This window comes from Canis aureus, chromosome 2 (genome assembly GCF_053574225.1).
Source record: "Canis aureus isolate CA01 chromosome 2, VMU_Caureus_v.1.0, whole genome shotgun sequence".
Lineage (NCBI taxonomy): Eukaryota > Metazoa > Chordata > Mammalia > Carnivora > Canidae > Canis > Canis aureus.
This window is the reverse complement of record NC_135612.1, coordinates 49598034-49617583: the sequence shown is the minus strand read 5'-3', so window position 1 is coordinate 49617583 and position 19550 is coordinate 49598034. Positions and strand designations below refer to the sequence as shown.

Below are 19550 nucleotides of genomic sequence, written 5' to 3'. Positions count from 1 at the left end.
CTGGAATTCTACCATTAGAGGTCCATGATGTATTGAAGCATTTTGAAAAGCATCAAGAGTGTCCTGTTGAAATGCAAATAACCCTGTAAAAGCCAAAGGCTTGAGCTTTCATGATGAAATACCTTTCTATCTTTATTCAAACAGACTATTAAGTATTCCATTTTAAATTATTCCAAATACAGTGATCTTGTTCTGGTTTTGCTTGAATTTCATATGTTTTTAGTGCAAACCATCTGGATTTCTTTTCTTTCTTTCTTTCTTTCTTTCTTTCTTTCTTTCTTTCTTTATCTGGATTTCTTCACTTGAGCATTTTCTTTAAAGGAAGTTGGGGACCAGTAGAACCATGACTTTAGGCTGGAGAAGTGGAGTTTAGTGTGAGATGGGTTCTGGAAGGTAGAGAACTTCTGCTAACTTCCTTACTGTCTCTGAAGCTCATTGTCCCCTTGGTGGAAGGAGTTCTGCCGAGATCTGCATTGTCTAACATTAGCCCTGTGTGGCTATTTAAATTGAATTTAAATTTAAATTAATTCAGAGCCTCAGTCCCACTAACCACTTTTCAAGTTCTCAATGGCCAGTTGTGGCTAGTGGAAATGTTGGGGTTCAGAGCCAACAGCCAAGGAAGAATTCTTGAGACGTCTTTAGTGCAAAAAGGTGGTTTTATTAAAGCATAGGATCAGGACACATGGGCAGAAAGAGCTGCACTGGGGTTGTGAGGAGTGGCTGATAAATAAACTTTCAAGTTGGGAAGGGATGAGGGACAGTATAAGCCTCCAAGGAATTTTGGAAACAAGGTTTCCAGGATCCTGAGGGGGCTAGCTATTGTGAGGAAAAAGTCATTTATTACTGTAGAGAACTGAGCTCCCAGAGGAAGCCCGCTCTGTTTCAAGGACTTGTCAACGGGCTGTAGGCAGTAAGGAAATTTAATTTTTTCTTTTGCCTGTTTCCTACATCAATGGGCAGCACAGAAAGTTCTACTGGACAAGTGCATGAGGATGATTCCTTCATTTCTTGTAAATGTCTAACACTTTTTAGTTTTGAATAAGGGTGTTTGTTTACAAGAAAAATTAACCCACATCTGTGATGTAGGTTGAGAGTTGATGATGGTAGATAAAACTTATTGGGATTTACACACATAAACTGATGCTTATTTATCTATCCAGTTGCTTTCTTCTAACCTTTACCACCACCTTAGGAGCCTGTTATGTTTTTCCCTTTTTTTTTTTTTTTTTGTTTTTACTTTTTTTTTTTTTTTTTTTTTTTGCGGGTGGGGAGGGATGATTTTAAGTAAACTATATGCCATATATGGGGCTTGAACTCATGACCACAAGATTAAGAGTTGCATACTCTACCAACTAAGCCAGCCCAAGGTCTCCTTATGAAACTTTTAAAATTATTTACTTATTTGTTTGTTTATCTGAGAGACAGAGAGAGAGAGCTAGCAGAGGTGGGGGTGGGTAGGAGCAGAGGGAGAGGGAGAATCTTAGGTGGACTTCCTGCTGAGCCTGATGTGGGCCTCAATCCCAAGACCCTGAGATCATGACCTGAGCCAAAATCAAGAGTCAGATGTTCAGCTAACTGAGTCACCCAGACACCCGGAACCGGTTTTTAACAGAGGGGCAAACAGACATTGAAGGGGGTCAAGTAACTTTCAAATCTAAACTCAGATTCAAACCGATGCTGATCTAATGCTGAAAGAGGGGCCCCAGTTTTTGTTTGTGAATAAACATTTGCCTAAAGCTTCCCAACTCACTGTACTTCTGAAAGGTCAGTGATTCTTTATTGCTGCATTTTCTCCTCTTCTCCCTCCTTTGCATCCTCTTCTTCTAGAAGGCTTTATTGTCTTGGTATAATGCACATGATTCTCCTTTCTCAGAGGTAACTATTGCTAATATTATGTTACAGAAGTTCACCCTTCCAGAAGGTTCATGCATATAGCCATATGTATGCTATATCTATATATGGATGCTTCACAGATCCACATGGGGCTGCTCTTCAGAGGCTCGGCTATGGCTCCTATTTTGAATTTCAGTTCAGAAAAGTCAGAAACCCCTTCAGGAATTTCTTTGGACTATAATCAGATTGAAAACTTCCAGTTTGTTGGGGACTTTGGAAGGGCTGTCCATCTGGGCACATTGTGCAAAATGCCCTCTGGGAAGCTAAAGGTCATGCAATCACTTTGAGTGAATGGGGGTGGGGTCGAGGGGATCCATGACTCCTTAAGAGGATAAGGAAGTTGTCTTCTCATTTATCAAGTGATGTGCTCATGAAGTTACAAGTGTTAGACCTGGCTAGTGTACCTGCTGTCTTTTCTCTGGTCTTGATTATACTATAAAGAGAGCAAGTTTAAAGTCAGGGGTGTCCAGAGGAGGGAGGATGGGTCCTCTGATTGATCTGCTGTTCTGATGTTAGGATCCATTATTTTGCTACATCACCCCTAATAGGAAAGAAGACTATGACCCAGCTCTGGGGATGTGCGTCTTTCAGAGAGGCCTGGGAGAGTGAGAAAGGGGCATTTTGGTTGAGACTGCTCTGTAAGAGATGTGAAATGGAATCATAAGCAGCTTTCTTGAAAGCATTCATCTGCTGCAAATTTTAAAAGGTGGGCCTGAAGAATACCTCTGTGGAAAGCATCCTGCGTCAAGAGCCAAGAGTTGCCTCAGTGGGGTGTCTTTCTAGTCTCTGAAACTGAAAGTGGCCAGTGTGATGCCCACCAGGGAAGTGATTTGTCCAGTTCATCCAAACAAAGGGCTGGTTTATTAGGAGCATGTCTATCAAGCTTGAGTGGTCAGCTTGAGATCAACAGCCTAACCAAGGTCTTTGAGCCTAGAGGAAGCAGCTATAGCTTTTCTGATGTGCTAGAAACTGACCAGTGTCTGAGCTGCTTCTTTCCACTTCTCCCGCAGAGACCACTTCCATTTTGCAAACCGTGTGTCTGTCCTACTTATATGCACAACAGCTTGCAAATAACCTCCTTTTCTTTAGATCTCTAGGGGGAATCATTACTGTGTGGTTTATGATGAAGAAAGTGGTATTTTCCCCCTTTGAAATGAAAACAACACTGGATTAGCTGGTTTCAGGGGTGAAAGTTTCTGAAGATCATTCTGTTCATGACACCCGTATATTCACAGAATGCAGAAAGACATTGAGGATTTGGTTTCAAGGCTCCTGATGACAACAGCAGGCTGCTCTGGAGGTGGACCCCAGATGAGGCCTGAGGAGGAACTGTCCTTCATGAGACGCGTTGCAGTGATGTGCCATCTGTTTCTAGAATGATTCTAGTAACAGTGGAGGAGCCCATGAAAATATCCCTGCCAGGTCTTCTCACAATTCATCTTCTTCCCTCCTTGTGTATGACAGCCCTCTATATAATAAGCAATGTAGGAATAGGAGGACAGTGAAGACACATCTTCAAAAAAATGATCTTGCTGTCACTCAGATTCTCTCCTACCTGCCCCTCCTTTTGATCTACACTCTGGATGCCAGGAGATAGCACACGTTCTCTCTCAGAGTTCATTTTCATCTCAAGGGCAGTTTAAAGGATGCTGTGGTGGGTTACCTGGGTCTCTATTGCTCTGGGCTTCAGTTGGGCAGGAGTCCAGTATCCTCTTTATTTTTCTTTTGTAATATTATATTTATTTAAAAATTTTTTAAGGATTTTATTTATTTATTCATGAGAGACACAGAGCGGGAGAGAGAGGCAGAGACATAGGCAGAGAGAGAAACAGACTCCATGCAGGGAGCCTGATGTGGGACTCGATCCTGGGACTTCAGGATCATGCCCTGGGCTGAATGAAGGCTGGCGCTTGACCGCTGAGCCACCCAGGCATCCCCGCAATATTATATTTATTGAGGACTTATCAATGCAAAGTTCTGCCACCTGCTAGGAGACAAAGATGAATGTGAGATGGACCCTGTCCTCAAGGCGCTTAGTGATCTAGGTGGTCAGCTGTGAGGGTAAGCAATGGGACAACACTATTTTTGGTGGTTTAAGTAGAGTTCTTTAAAACATTGACATCATTTGAAAATTGTCCTTGCCAAATATGTAGGAGTAATTTCAACAGTAAGCCAAACAGTGGAAAAGGGTACGTCAAAGATGCATCCCTCAAATAGCCAGGGATGCCAGACAGATAATATGCGGTGTTCTGTGATATTGTGGGGAAACCCGCAGAGCTCTGCAGAGGCTGTGAGGTATGGCATGGTCTCTCTCCAGATTTGTGACCTTGGGCAATGCCCTTGACCTCTCTCAGCTCCTGTTTCCCAAGCACTCTCTCCTCAGACTTTGTGAGGATTATATGAGATTGAGTGAGAAAGCTCCCAACATATACTACGAGCTCATTAAAGGGTTTCTTCCTCTCCCCATCCTTTCCCTGTTACTCTAGGATTTGGAGCAGAGCCCAGAACTGTACAAAACGCTAGGCTGCAGCACTAAATATGTTTGCAATCCTGGCAACATTTTAGCCCTTTCTAATTACAAAGTTTATACTTTGCCAAAGCTGAATTAGGGGCTGGAGGATGGAGAGAAGGGGATGGGGTGCTAATTATGGAGACTAAATACACTAGAGTGGGGGAAGGGGAAGGAGAAGAACCAGAGGGCCTATCACACCCAGAGCCTGAGTAATTCCAGGATAATGAGGAGATGCAGACAGGAATTCGGACATACCGAGGTAATTAAAAAAAAAATTATTATTTCAGGGAAATACACGGGACTGATAAGTACAAGACGAGCTATGAGCCTCTACTTATGCTTTCCCCAAAGTGAGAGGTGTGGGGAGGTTTCTGGCACTGGGAGAGCTGCAGGCTGATGGGGTTCAGGGTGGAGCCATAATTGGACAGCAGGGACCAGGAGACCCTAGCCAAGCAGTGTTGGGTAAGCCCATGGGCCCCAGCCGCAGAGGATGGGAAATGCAGGCCGTTCTGGAGAAGGAGGTATTTGGGCACCTGAGTCATTGCAAGGCTAGAATGTAGCAAAAAGCTGGTTAGTTTCAAGAAAAAAACATACAGGAAGGCTAAGAGGAGCGCACAGGCCAATCAGGGCATCAGGGCACCAGAAGTGCCCATCCTGGCTGTATCGGCTTTCGGACTTGCCTTTGGGGCACATTGGGAAGGTCTTGGATTCTCCTTGATATCATCTCCATCAGTTTGTCCATCTGCCAGTCTTTATGTTCTTCACGGATCTGTATCTTCAAAGTTTTTAGAGATCCAGACTTTTAACCAGAATCCTCTCCTGGAGTAACATATTTGTTTCATGCCAGTTCTGTATTTTTACTTTTTGGGGGGTAGATTTGCAAAGGTTCTAACAAAGCAAAAGATGGAGAATAGCTCATGGGTGAAAAGAAGACTCTATCCTTACAGAAAGACTGTTGTTTTTATATTTAGTAAAATTGCAATCAGCTAGAATATGAGGGCTATGAAGGCAGAAGCTTGTTATAATCTCCTTGGGGTTCATGGCACCTGGCACCCAGCACCTACCATGTAATATAGGAGCCCACCAAAGTACTCATGAAATCAGGACCGACTATCATAATGACAATTCAGTAGGGCTAATCCCCTAGGACGGGGCTACCAGGAAGGGAGTAAATGAAGCCAGGGAGGTGGATAGATTTTCATGAGGGTCTTTCAAGGGCAAATTAAGGACAGTGTTTTGAAGGTCTTGAGAAGCTACTTAAGAGATTTGAGCCACGCTGCGTGGAAGGGGGATGACTGTGTCGAGGGAATCCAGTTGAGCGATGCGCAAGGCTGTGTCAGTGGGGTGGAACGCAGGGCATGACTCCAGACCTTGTTTGTTTGGCTTCATGTCAAAAGTTAAAAGCAAATAGGGTCAGCTGGCAAAATCTGCGGGCCGCATAAGGAGGGGATCTCTGGCTTTCTTTGATGATGGCCATGGTAGTCTTCAAAGTTATATTCAATTCTATTATTGGTGTAGTTGTCTAAACTATTTGTTCCTTCTCTTCAAGCCGGTCTTTCAACCAGGAGAACTGTTTTTGAATCACATCTATTTGGGGAAGGACAAAAATGTGTCTGAAAGGCGCAGCAGGTTCTAATAGCTCTTCTTGCTCTGGGAGATTGAAGTCCACCAGCAACGTGACCTACCTATAAATGTTCCCTTAGATAGCTCTGTGTTGTGTCCTCTAAGGCTCCTGGTGGATCTGTGTAGCAAAGGGGTTCAATTTTAACAGCTCTTTTCTTTCCAAAGGAAGTATTGCTTCTCAGGAAACAAAACAAAACTTGCTGCCATTCTTTTATCTTCTTCTAGCCTCCTTGAGTGTTGAGACATCAATTAGTTGAATACCCTTTGTTGTCACTCAAGGACCTTCCCAGTCTGGCTCTAACTTCTTTTCCACATTTATCTCCAGCCATCCTCCCAGAATCCTCCTGCACTCCCTCTTGACCCATCAGCTCCCTTGCAGGTACATCATTAGATAATTTGGCATCACCGAAGAAGAACAGAATATGCCACCCCAAAAGATGCCTTGACCTATTGACTATTTTGAATTGAGCTTACTTAAGAAAGAATTGTTGCAAGAAGGATCCTCAGATTCTCCTTTGTTCCTCTGAAAGCAGGAAATAAATCCCCCTTGTGAAAGATATGCTCCTTGTACCAGGAGGGTAGAAGGAATCCTTGTCACCAAACATAGGGAATTGAGGGCCAAGAGGGCTGTGTGAAGAACACTTATCACTTCTTAACTAATTTACTATCCCAAGATCAAATCGCTTCATCTGGTCAATTCTTCACAAATTTATTGTTTCTTTGTCTAAAAGGTTTAAAAGCTGCCTGCTTTGGTCACTTGAGTATCATATTTTTATAGTGCTCCTCTACATACAAAATTAAAAATTTTTTTCCTGTTAATCTATCTTATGTCAATTATTAGGTCAGTCAAAGAACCTAGAAGGAAGAATGGGAAAATTTTCCATCCACATTTGCAGGATTCCCTATATAATTTTGTAAGTTTGATCATTTACTTGGGCACGTGTGTTTCTAAGTGAACATACCAGGGTTGTGCTCAGTTGTTCATGGACAGTATATACTCGTTGTTGAGTGTGCCTGATTGTAAGGTAAAGTGGGATGGTAGAAGAATGTTCTGGTATAGAATAGAGGAACCCAGATCCCAAGGACCTGGGTTGGGGGCTCTGAGTTGTCTGGTGGGCAGGCCCTCTCAGTAGTAGCCAATAGATTCCTGCGCACATGTAAGTTTTTTTTTGAGCTGGCAGCAGGAGAGGAAGTAAGGGTAAGGGGGCAGAAGCCTAGTATAGGTGGAGAGTTTGAATCTGACTCTTGAACTTACTAGCTGTATAACCTTGACAAGTGCCTTAGCCTCTCTGAGCTTGTTTTATCTTCTATGGAATAGAGAAATAAGGATATCCATCTTGCAGTGTTGTGAAGTTAAATGAGATGATACATTTTTAGTACTCAAGTGAGAAAATGTTGCGTTCCTTCTACTTGGAAGACGGCATTTTCTGTCTGGGTGGTATTTGCCAGTTTTCCATCAATCATGCATGATTCTTGAGACTTTTACCATATTACTGGCAAAGATCAAACATCACCTGTACTCCCATTTAATTAAAAAAATCAACTCATTCTTATTAACAGAATACCTTTACTTAGGAAGGAAACTATATCACTCCTGTAACCATAGGGTAACTATAAAAACAAACACAATGAAAACAACACAGTTTTATGTTACTGATGTTCAGCCAGACACTGTTCCCTGCTAAAGGCTACGAAGCTAATCTTGTTTGTACTTTGTTGCAAAAGGTTCTCACTTTGTTGCAAAAGGGCAATTCACTAGTTAGCAGGTAGGTGGTAGAGCTGTACTGGTCCCCCAAAGAAGATTTTGATGTCCCTGACTATCAAAAGGGATTGAAAGAACATTGAAAATACAATCACCCTTCTTCTCTGTGATTCTATGGTATTTAATGCTATGCTTGAACATCTTTTGAAATGATGTCAGGTCCCACAAAAGATATAGCATCTTCCACTTTGGGAAATGCCAGCCTTAGGCATCAATCATTTAGGAGCACAATATTAGCTCATGACTACAGGGATGTGGGTCAGGGTCAGGATCCCCAGAGAAGGGAGCTGACATAGGGTGGTGGGGAGAGGTGGTCAAGACCCTGGTCTGGGAGTGAGGGTTGGGGGTGGGGATTCAGAGCAGGGTTGCAGCAGAGTGGAGTGCTAAACATCCAGAAGGTCTCACCTCAAAGGCTGCAGATTTGCTGCTCAAGTAGTAGGGTGAAGGTAAGGCTCTTATTGTCATTTTGGCCCTGTTATGCATTGCTGCAGAGGTTAATAAATATGTAGAAATGCAGATCTATGTGTTGGGCATTGATATAACAATAGCTATTTTTGCTGAGCTCTTATCAAATGTTTCTGAACATATTGACTCATTTAATTCTCATAACAACCCAATGAATAAAAATCTGTATTCTTTTCATTTCACACATGAAGAAACTGCAGCCTAAAGGTTAAATAACTTGCTCTGATTTTCTGAGCTTATAAGAAGCAAAGCTGGTATCTGAAAATGTGTGCGGTGGGCAAGAATTTGCTTTATAACATTACCCAGGGCAAGAAAGAACATTAAAAGTGTTTTTCTTCATCAAATCGCAAGTAGTGTTGATAAGATGGCCATTATCACTCTTTGTAAAAGCTTCCTTCCCTGCTCTGCTGGACCACTTATGTGGTCCCCTGAACAGAGGGAGTGCCTGGCTCACAGCCCATGGCTATGGCCACCATGGTCCTTGTTCTTGCTGCTTCTCAGGTCTGCCTACAGGAGCCAGCTTTGCACCATCTGCTAGGCAGTTTTAGTGTGGATGAATACAGTGACACCACTCAACAATTCTTGTTTCTGTTTATGGATTGTACGACTGGGTGGGATCCACGTGGCTGGTCTCAAGGCTGCAGGGTTAATAGTCTCCATAGATGTCCCCAGCTCTTCCCCATCCAGAGTGATGCCTACAAGAGGGACTGGGGTCTCCTCTCAGGGAACTCACTTCCTACTTCTTAGAGTTCCCCTGTCCCAGAGCTTGGGCACCTCATCTACATGTCAAAACACCAGTACCTGTTGTCTTCCCTTTTAGCTTAGCTCCTGGAGGGCCTAATTGTGTGAAGACTGGGTAGGAGCCTTCTTTGGTCTTGCCCTTGAATCGATAACACACATAAATGTCACCTGCTTCCTGAGGAAGGAAGAACATAGGGCAGAGATTCTTGACCTTGAGTAAGCACAAATTACCTGGAGAACTTGCTAGCAAAACAGATTTCTGTCCCCTTTTTGTTTCAGAAGATTTGGAATGGGGTCCAGGAATCTGTATTTATCTGGCACAAAATGATTCTCCTGCAGGTGATTTGAGGACCACACCATGGAAAACATTACTTGCCTTTAGCACACAGAGGAGCCAAGAGGGAGAAAATTAGCATTTCAGGGAGTACCAGGCAAACATTAACATCTTAACAAATCACCCTGCTGGAGACATTTGCATAATAAAAATACATATTTGTAATATATAATATTATGGAAACTACTGGTAAAATGATATGAATATATGATTTGCTTAGCATTTTCCCCTACTATTATAGTGCGATCATTTTCTTCTTTTTTTTAATAAGTCTTTCAAAGAACATAATTTTTATAACATGGTAATATTTAACTGTATGAGTATGTGAACATTTATTTACCTATTCCCCATTATTTAATATATGCTTGTTTTCCAGGTTTGATGTTCTAAATAATGCTTTGTTTTTTTGTTTTGTTTTGTTTTTAAAAATTTTATTTATTTATGAGAGACACACAGAGAGAGGCAGAGACACAGGCAAAGGGAGAAGCAGGCTGCATGTAGGAAGCCCAATGTGGGACTCGATCCCGGTCTCTAGGATCACGCCCTGGGCTGAAGGCGGCACTAAACTGCTGAGCCACCCGGGCTGCCCTAAGAGATAGGACTTTAACTCAGGTTCTCTATCCTGTGATCTGGTGATCTTTCTCTTACCCAGCTTACAATGTTTTATACTGAGTCCTCCTGACCTCTCTCAGCACTCATTTTTGATATGACTTACACAATTAGGATGGGAACTTAAGGAAGAGGTGCCTGCAAAGCTAACTGACCCATTGAACATCTGATTACTACCCACTGGAGTTTGTTGACTACCCCACCTCTTGTTCATGTAAGTAGAATTACAGCAGGATTCTCAAATAACATTTACTCACAAACCTTTATATGCCTCAGTTCCCCCTAAATTCCTGCCAAATAATTTCAGGAGTGCTCAAGTCTAGCTCATGACTTGGTGTATTAGTCCTTCTGGTCTAGGTTGTCTGCCATTTTCTTCTGCCCTGGCTCACTAGAGTGAATCTCCCTTCAAAGCCAATTGCACTTGAGGGTACAGCTACTGGTGATTCCTGCCAATGGGGCCAGAGAGTGTGCCCAGCTTTCCAGGGGTGAGTGTTGAGGACATTAGTATCTTTACTACGGGGACCATCCTTTGTTATTGCTTGCGCTGAAGTTGCTACATTCCAGGCTCTTGATACATCACCAAGATTTGACTGAATCCAGTGAAAAATCTGAGTTACACATTTCCTCCAGTTGTGACCCATTGGGCTGTGACCAGGCTGTGCTCCCCACTTCTCTCTTCCAATAGGAAGCTCTTGGTCCCACATGCAAGTAGACTTTGGGATGCTCACCAAGTGGGCTTTCAAGACACGAGAAAATCATAGGATGAATATACCTACAACTATAGGCACAAAATCAGTGTGTAACTGTTCAGAAAAGCCTGGATTCCATGGATGTTAACACAGGTTCCAAGGAAAAAGAGTTGGTGATTATGGGAAACACTGATTTCAACAAGTTAAATGGATTTATTTTGGTGAGGGAAAGAACACCAGTTTTATTGAGGTATAACGTATATACCATTAAATCCAGTCATGAGTGTACATTTCAATGGTTTTTTAGTAAACTTATGAAGCTGTGCAACCATCACTACAATCCAGTTTTAAGACATTTCTGTCATTCCCCCAACCCAAATTTCCTGAAGTTTACTTACAGTCAATCCCCACTTCCACCCCTCGCTTTGGCAACCAATAATCTGCACTCTGGTTCTATGGATTTTTGTCTGTTCTGGACATTTCATATCAATGGAATACTATAATATAAGGCCTTTGGTGTTTGGCTTCTTTGACTTGGCATAATGTTTTTGAGGTTCATCCATGTTGTAGTATGTATCAGTACCTTGTGCTTTTTTATTGCTGATGATTATACTATTGCCTGGATATACCACATTTTGTGATGGATGTTTGTATTGTTCCCAGTTTGGGGCCATTATAGATTATACTATTATCAGCATTCCTGTATTAGTCTTTAGAGTGGGCATATGTTTGTTTTTTATTTTTTTAAAATTTCTCCCAGGTAGATTCTTAGGATGGAACTGCTGGCTTATTTTGTAAGTGCATGCTTAACATTTTAAGAAACTGCCAAACTGTTTTCCAAAGGAGATGAACCATTCTTCATTCCTAGCCCCAATGTTTGAGGGTTCTGATTCAGCACATCCCAGCCCATCCTTGCTATTGTCTGTCTGTTGATTGGAGTTGTTCCAATGGGTATGTGGTACAGCTCGTTGTGGTATTAAATAGATATCTATTTAGGTCTTTCACAGAGTTTTCTTTTTTTTTTAAGATTTTATTTATTTATTCATGAGAAACACAAAAAGAGAGAGGCAGAGACATAAGCAGAGGGAAAAGCAGGCTCCATGCAGAAAGCCCGATATGGGACTTGATCCCGGGACTCCAGGATCACGCCCTGAGCCGAAGACAGACGCTTAACTGCTAAGCCACCCAGGCATCCCTTTCACAGACTTTAACATAGAAATGTACAGTTTTAATCTCCAGAAGAGAATGGTGAATAGGATATGCCATGTTTCCTAAACTTATTTGCTCTTGCAATTCTCTCCCCCTCCTCCCCTCACCCCTCCTGAAATGGGCTTATGAAAGGCCTAACATTCTAGAGCACACATTTTGGGAAGCATTACATCATTTTATTATAATATTATTTTTAGCTTTGTTCTTCATGATATTTAATTACATGCAAGGGTTTACCACACAGTGATGCTGAGTCGAATAGCACAGACCCCGAGGTTCAGAGAATGTGAGAGGTGAGAGAAGAGGCTGACGTGGTTAGGGCTGGCATACATCTGAGAGCAGTGGTTTTCAGGAGGAGCTAAATGTCAGTTTGTTTTTCTCTTGTATTTGGTTCCCCAGCATGGCCCAGATGGACCCCCACATCTCAAGCAGAGCTGGGCTGGGCTCAAGCTGAGATCCTGGCTACATTTTAATTGTCAACGCGCAGTCAGATAATGATCATAATGACAGCAACAACAACGGTAATTATATCAAATTTACATCAATCACATCTGCGCCAAGCACCAGGCTGAGCGCTCTTCATGGGTTATCTCAAGTGGGTACTTTTATAGTCATTTTACAGATAAGAAAATTGAGGCACAGAGTGGTTAAGAGCTTGTGCCCAGGTCATAGGGCGTGGCAGTCAGGACTTGGACTGGGGCCCTCTGACACCGGTTTGTGCTTTTGAACCACTCTGCTCTGTGTCCCACCACCCCACCAGAAAGGCAGTCTGAAAGATGTCTGGAAAAATATTTTTGTTTGTTTTCATTATACAGCAACTGGAGCATTCTGGAAAGATTTCCTGGCTAGAGTTTGCACCCCTCCCTAGAGTCACCACCATCCTAGTCACCTCATCTTCTCCTTCTCAGCTGACAGGAAATGTAGCACTTACTCTCCTGTGGGAGTCTCCTCATATCTGTCCTCCTCTTCTCATGGCCCCCACCTTTATCCTGGCCTAACCTCACCTCTGGATTATTACTCCTCCCCTCCATGAAAACTTCTACTTAGTTTTCATTGTTCACAGGTCTTCTCCCTAGAAACCAGGCCACGTATCCCCACCAGGGAGATCTTTCTAGATCCCTGCTCTGCGTGACACACTGCTCTGCCCACTTCAACAACTGTCATGGCTCCCTTTGCTCAGAGGAAAATTCTCAGTCCCAGAGCAGGGTGTGCAGACTGACTGATCTTCCCTCCCCCAGTGTATCGCCTGTAAGCCTCCCTTCTAGGATCATCCACTATAGGCAGGTGCTTCATTGCTGCCCAAACAAGTTAAGCCATGCTCTCCTCCATAACTTTACTGATCCTTGTTCTCCAGTGTGCAATGGCCTCCTCTCCCTTCTGGCTTCTCTGAGCCCTTTCCTGCCCTTGACAGTCCCCAGCTTCTAGGATGCTAGCACATCCCAGCGCATAAACAACCCGTCCCTCTTCTGAACCACCTTGGGAGAGCCTACGATTGTGATGTCCTAGCATTAGTCTTGTTCACTGTGAAATGAGTTTGTAATGATACTCCTTGCCTTGTAGGGTTGTTGTCCTGGTTAAAAATTCAGGATACATATGATACACTTAGCATAGTACCTAGCACAAAGCCACAGGCAAGTATTTGATAAATAAAAGATAATATTATTAATAATTAAGATCGTCATTTTTATTACTGCATTGTTCTTTCTAACTCTTCCATGAGGGGTGGATATCTTGAGAATGGGGCTCAAGTCATATCATATTAATCACAATGTCTGAAGCACCAAAGGTCCTGGGGGACCTTTGTGGAGGATGGGTGCACAAAGCCTAACCAGGGTATCGGAAGCTTGATGCCACTCTTGGCTCTGCAGGTAACTCCATGTGTGACCTTGACTTATCTCTTTGGAGTTCAGCCTCTCTCCCTTGTACCTCCTCTTTAAGGTTCTCTGTGAACCTGCTTCAAACCTAATCCCTGACATCGGTTCTCCACGTTAACTTGGACACATTCTTTATTCCTCCCTAACCCTCAGTTTTCTTCATCCATGAAATGGAGAGAATGGTTTTGCTTCACTACTGGCTGTGAAGATAAATGAGTTTGCTTTTCGGTACATAGTGGCTCTCGTGCTTCTTTTGTTATTGCTGGTTAGGTTAATGTTGAATTCATTAGTTTCTTGGCTGGGGCTGCCATAACCAAGTACCACAAAGTGGGTGGCTTAAAGAAATTCACTGTCTCATGGTTCTGAAGGCTAGAAATCCAAAATTAGTTCCTTTGGAGGGCAGTGAGGGAAACTGTTCCAGGCTTCTCCTCTAGCTTCAGGTAGCCTTAGTTATTCCCCGGCTTGTTGATGGTGGCACTCTCCCGGTGTCATGTCATCTTCCCTCTATTCAGATCAGTATATGAGTCCAAATTTCCCCTCTGTATAAGGTCATCAGTCATACTGGATTAGAGCCCACCCTAATGATCTCATCTTAACTCAATTACTTCTAGAAAGACCATATTTCCAAATAAGGTCACATTCTGAGGTCCTGGGGATTAGTGCTTCAATATACCTTCTTAGGGATTCACATTTCAACCCATAACACTGAAAGTGATTAAAGATTATATTCTCTACGAAAAGCTTTGCTGGAAAGATAACTTGGCATTTCTCAATGGAAGAGAAAACAACCCTACAACACCCGACAGCAATTCCTGTCTACTCTACTGCGCTTGCCATTTGCAGCAGTTCATTTCACTGGATCAGATAAGTGGAATCAGCTTCAACGAAGATCCGTTTCTTTCCACAAAGCAAATCCCAGGACCTCTGCCCCTTGTGACATTTCCCACATGTGCTTTTAGAATTGCAAATCTATCATTCCTGGTTCATGACATTTTTTGCAGAGCCCCCAGGATGGAAATAACACACCAGATCTCAGGCAGTTGGCATTCTTTCCCTGTTTTTTTTTTTTTTTTTTTTTATAGCATTCTGTGAAACTCTCATGCTGTTTACATGTGATTTATATTCTTCCTGTGGTTCCTAAATGGATATAATAAAAACATTTAGAATATTAATCTGACATGGTTCAGGCCAGCATGGTCTAATACAAATGTATTTACTAGAGATGGTGAAAGTCTGAAAAGATAAAGTGAGAATCAGTCCTTAGTAAATCTTTCTTGCTGGCTCCCTATGACACTGTTTCTGAGAGGGGTGTCCCCTGGAGTCCTTGGGATGTTTGTGGAAAATGTAGGTTTCCAGGTCTCACCCACTGCTCTGCAAGTTCAGAGGCTTTGGAGGAGGGGTTCCAGGGTTTGCGTGTCTAATAAGTGCCTCAAGCCGCTGTGGTTTGGGCCCACCCTTCGTCTGAGAACCACTGGTCTCCGGCATCACCCAGAAGTGTGTTTTGGTTTTGAGTCACATGATTTCCAGAGCTGGAGACTGTCCAGGGCTGAAGGTGGGGAGAGCCAGGCAGGTAGGCATTGGGGCAGGGGGCCCAGGGCTGTGCCGTCAGCATCGCGAGGATGAGTGTGTCCTGTCCATTGTGGGGTGGCATCTGCTGAATGTGGCAACAGATCAGTGTGGATTTCAGATGGAACAGGTTGACCTGTAAAGGTTGATGGCATGTATATATGACAGCAGGTGGGTTGACCTGGGGAGTGGGTTTCTGGCAGTTCCAGTGAAGGTGTCTGGCAGCCAGAGAGAGCTAAAGTGGGGTCAGGTGTATGGGATGGGCCTTGCCTCTGCCCCTGAGGGCTGCTCAGGGAGCAGGTGGGGCTCCGTGTTGCCCTGGGGAGCTGTGTGAAAACTTGGACTCCTGAGCTTGAACCAGCCCCTCTGTGTGTGCTGGGAATCTGTATTCTGAAGTCCTCCAGGTGATTTAATGTGACAGTCCCTCTGAATAGCATTTGGGAAGCACGGGTGCCATGGAAAGAATTGACTTTGGGAATCAGCAGGTCTGGCGTTGACTCCTGGCTGTTTGATCTTGACCTAACTCCATCTGAGCCACAGTTTCTCTATTTGTAAAATAAAGTACAAATATTTTCTTCTTGTTTTGATCATTGTGAGAATTAGGGAGAAGGGATGTGGCACATTTTAGCACAGTTTCTGGCACATGGTACACTTCATGTGGTGGTGGCTCCAAACCTCATAAGAGCTGTGTTTTGAAAGGATGTGATTGGGACAGAATGTGCCAGTCACTCTGTAGCAAGTGGCCACGGAGATTGACTTTGGCTCTGATAGCACTAGGTCCTGGTTTCCACAACTGAGACTAGAAAAAAAAGAAAAAAAGAAAAAAAAAAAGAATGACAATGTCAAGGCTTAAATAGTGTTTCCCACTCAGGTCTGATACTGTCCCAAGCATTTTATGAACGACCTTATGAGTTAGCTAGTATTGTTATCCCCATTTTACAGATGAGAAAATGGAGGCTCAGAGAGACGTGAGCATGGTCACACAGGTCTGACGTGGTGGAATCAAGCTCTCTGGCTCTGAGCCTTCAGCAGCTTTTCCAGCCAAGTTCAAGGTCACAGTGGTCCTTGACCCACAGTGCTGAGTCTCCAAGTGAGTTGGGCCTTCGGAGAAACAGTCCTTGATGTTTGCCACACCTTTCTAGATGTAAAATCGTATAGGCACTTCGTAACAAAGTTAGAAAAGCCGGCATTTTCTTAACAGAAGCTGAGTTGTAATAAACGTGTCCTGTTGCCAAAGGCTTGATAAATTCTAACAGAAAACCAGTAGCACATGGGGCACCTGGTGACTCAGTGGTTGAGTGTCTGCCTCTGGCTCAGGTCATGATCCCTGGGTCCTCAGATCAAGTCCCACATCAGGCTCCCTACAGGAAGTCTGCTTCTCTCTCTGCCTCTGTCTCTTTCTGTGTGTCTCTCATGAATAATTAAATAAAACCAAAAAAAAAAAAAAAGTAACACAAATTGTCTTATATTGAGACTCCTTTGCCCACTTTCTATTTCCTTCCTGTGTAAGAGTTGACCCCTTCCATAGATTAATCAATACCACTAAGGGCTTCTCTGACCACTGTTCTTTTTTTCCTTCCACTTTGTCTCACTGATTCAGTCTTTATTCATTTGATACGAATCCAAATGTCTAATCAAGATTTCTTCCACTTAACACGTGAAGCACTGGCATTAGTAAACATATTTAGTTCTGAGAGTATTTTCTCATAATTTCTGCATTTTGTAACACTTCCTCTCTCTCTTCTCTGTACTCCCAGGGCATAACCTTCAGTAGCAGAACAAATCAGGCCTGCCAGCAAGCTGCCAAGTCCTGTGGGCTCCTTGTCAAGGAAAACAGCTGGCCCCATTTCTAATCAACATTTCCCCCACAAAACAAAACACTGCTGGGTCACTGAAGGAGACCAGACCAGAATTTGAAACTTTCCAAAGACTTCCAATAGACATCGAATGCAAAAGGATACTTACATCGTTTTTGGATAAATCTACTCTGTTTGGGAGATAAGAGGGAGAATCAACCAAGAAGTCACACAAACAGTTTCTTCATTTACACCTCTGCACATACGATGGATGATGGTTATCGAAATAGCCCAAACCTTTACCACGGTGCAAGGGATATAGCTCGAGAGGCGACCCGGCAGTCCCGGAACCAAGGAATGGATGACTACAAGTATCAGGACAACTATGAGGGCTATGCCCCCAATGATGCCTATTATCGTGGCAATGAGTCCAACCCAGAGGAGGATGCACAGAGTGATGTTACAGAAGGCCATGACGAGGAGGATGAGATCTATGAGGGCGAGTACCAGGGCATCCCTCACCCAGATGATGTCAAGGCCAAGCAGGCCAAGATGGCGCCCTCCAGGGCGGATGGCCTTCGGGGCCAGGCTGACCTGATGGCCGAGAGGATGGAAGATGAGGAGCAGTTGGCCCACCAGTATGAGACCATCATTGATGAGTGTGGCCATGGACGTTTCCAGTGGATCCTCTTTTTTGTCTTGGGTTTGGCTCTGATGGCTGATGGAGTGGAGGTGTTCGTGGTGAGTTTCGTCCTGCCCAGTGCAGAGAAGGACATGTGTCTGTCCAGTTCCAAAAAAGGAATGCTTGGTAAGTAGAAATTTCCAAAGATCATTCTCTTGTGGTGTTAAATCATGAAGGGGAAAGAGCAATAAAATTTGTATAGCACCTGTCACAATTGGGTGCCTTAAATCAATCACAATGCCTTTGCAATGTTCTCACTTTACATCCATTTGTCTTTAAGGTAAATTTATCTCAGAGACAATTAATTTGCTCAAGTTTACCCAGCTAGTAAGTACTGGAGCTTGAACCCCTGCTCAGGTCTGTCTGACTCTCAAGTTCTTGTTTCTTTTTCCAAATCCTATTGCCTTTTTGAGAGTCAGACCTCTCTCATCTTCATATTAAGCCATCTCCAAACATATCCAAATGACAATATCCAATATCCAATATCCAAATGACAAACACATTTTGTGAGTGGTAGGCCAGAAGGCCTGTTCCACTTAGCCCTCTCTGTGTCCTTCTAGAATCCAGTGGCATCTGCTACCAGTTTCTCTTGTACGTAGATGTTACTGGGCTGACTACCCATGTACCTTGGGGATGCATGCTGGACTGAACTTACCCCTAGAACCCCTGCAGGCCATTGGGAACCACACTGTGAAGGACAGATGGATTCCACAGGATGGAGGACCAGCTTTGCAAGTCAGTAATGAGACTGGCACCATCAGAGTCAAAGTGTCAGATATCAGGACATGAGACAAAGAGGATTTTAAGTTAGAGAGAGGAAGGGCACCAATGGCGTGGTATACAAGAGATTCATCATAATACAGACAAGGGTTTGTCTTGATTATTAAACATCTTGCAAACATATCCACTTCTAAATGTAAAGTCCATGCAGTTGATTATTTACCAAACATACAGTTTTTGAGAACTTCATGTAAGTCATATTCTTAAGAACATTCAAGAACTCAAAACCTATCTAGCAACTTAGTTTATTAATTCAACAAATATTTGTTACATGTATACTGTGTGCCAGTCTCTATGTTCAGCCTTGGGGAGAAAATATTGAATCAGATTGACATAGTCTTTGCCTCTCAAGGGACTCACACAGCAGAACACACAGGCATTAACAAACACAGAGACTTATTTAATTACTGTAGAGATAAGTGCTATGAAATATCTTATGTAACTCTTTTCCCTAGTACTTGCTTTAAAGCAAGTGCTGGCAAGGGTGCCTGGGTGGTACAATCAGTTAACCATCTGACTTGGTTTTGGCTCAGGTCCTGATCTCAAAGTCCTGATTTCAGGGTCATGAGATTGAGCCCTGAGTTGGGCTCCATGCTCAGCATGGGGTCTGCTTCAGATTCTCTCTCTCCTTGCCTGTCCCCTCATGCTCTCTTTCTCTCTGAAATAAATACATCTTTTTTTTTTTTAAAGCAGTGTTGGTAACATTTTCCATAAAGACCCAGATACTAAATATTTTAGGCTCTGCAGGCCCAGATAGTCTGTCACCACCACTCAACTCTGCCTTGGTAGTGCAAAAGAAGTCATAGACAACACACAAACACATGGGCATAATTTGTTCCAATAAAACTTTATTTATGAAAAAAGACAAAGGGCTGGATTTAGCCTGTGGGCGTAGTTTGCCAGCCCTGATATAAAGCCACTATAAATAAGGTTGGGATATAAAATAAAGAAAACATCTGCAATAAAGAATTGCTCCTGGAAGCTTTTAAAATTTGTTTTATCCATTTCTGCCTAA

General features: G+C 43.1%; 1 protein-coding gene across 6 annotated transcripts in view; it reads left to right on the top strand.

The window, feature by feature from the left end:
* Nucleotides 1-19550, top strand: part of SV2B (synaptic vesicle glycoprotein 2B) — a 173597-nt gene that overhangs the window by 84048 nt on the left and 69999 nt on the right. For all 6 annotated transcript variants that reach the window (XM_077871235.1, XM_077871264.1, XM_077871217.1 and 3 more), the window contains one exon: nucleotides 17035-17881. In XM_077871235.1, coding sequence (XP_077727361.1) covers nucleotides 17341-17881 — 541 coding nt within the window. In that variant the 5' untranslated portion in view covers nucleotides 17035-17340. The remainder of the gene's footprint in view (nucleotides 1-17034; nucleotides 17882-19550) is intronic.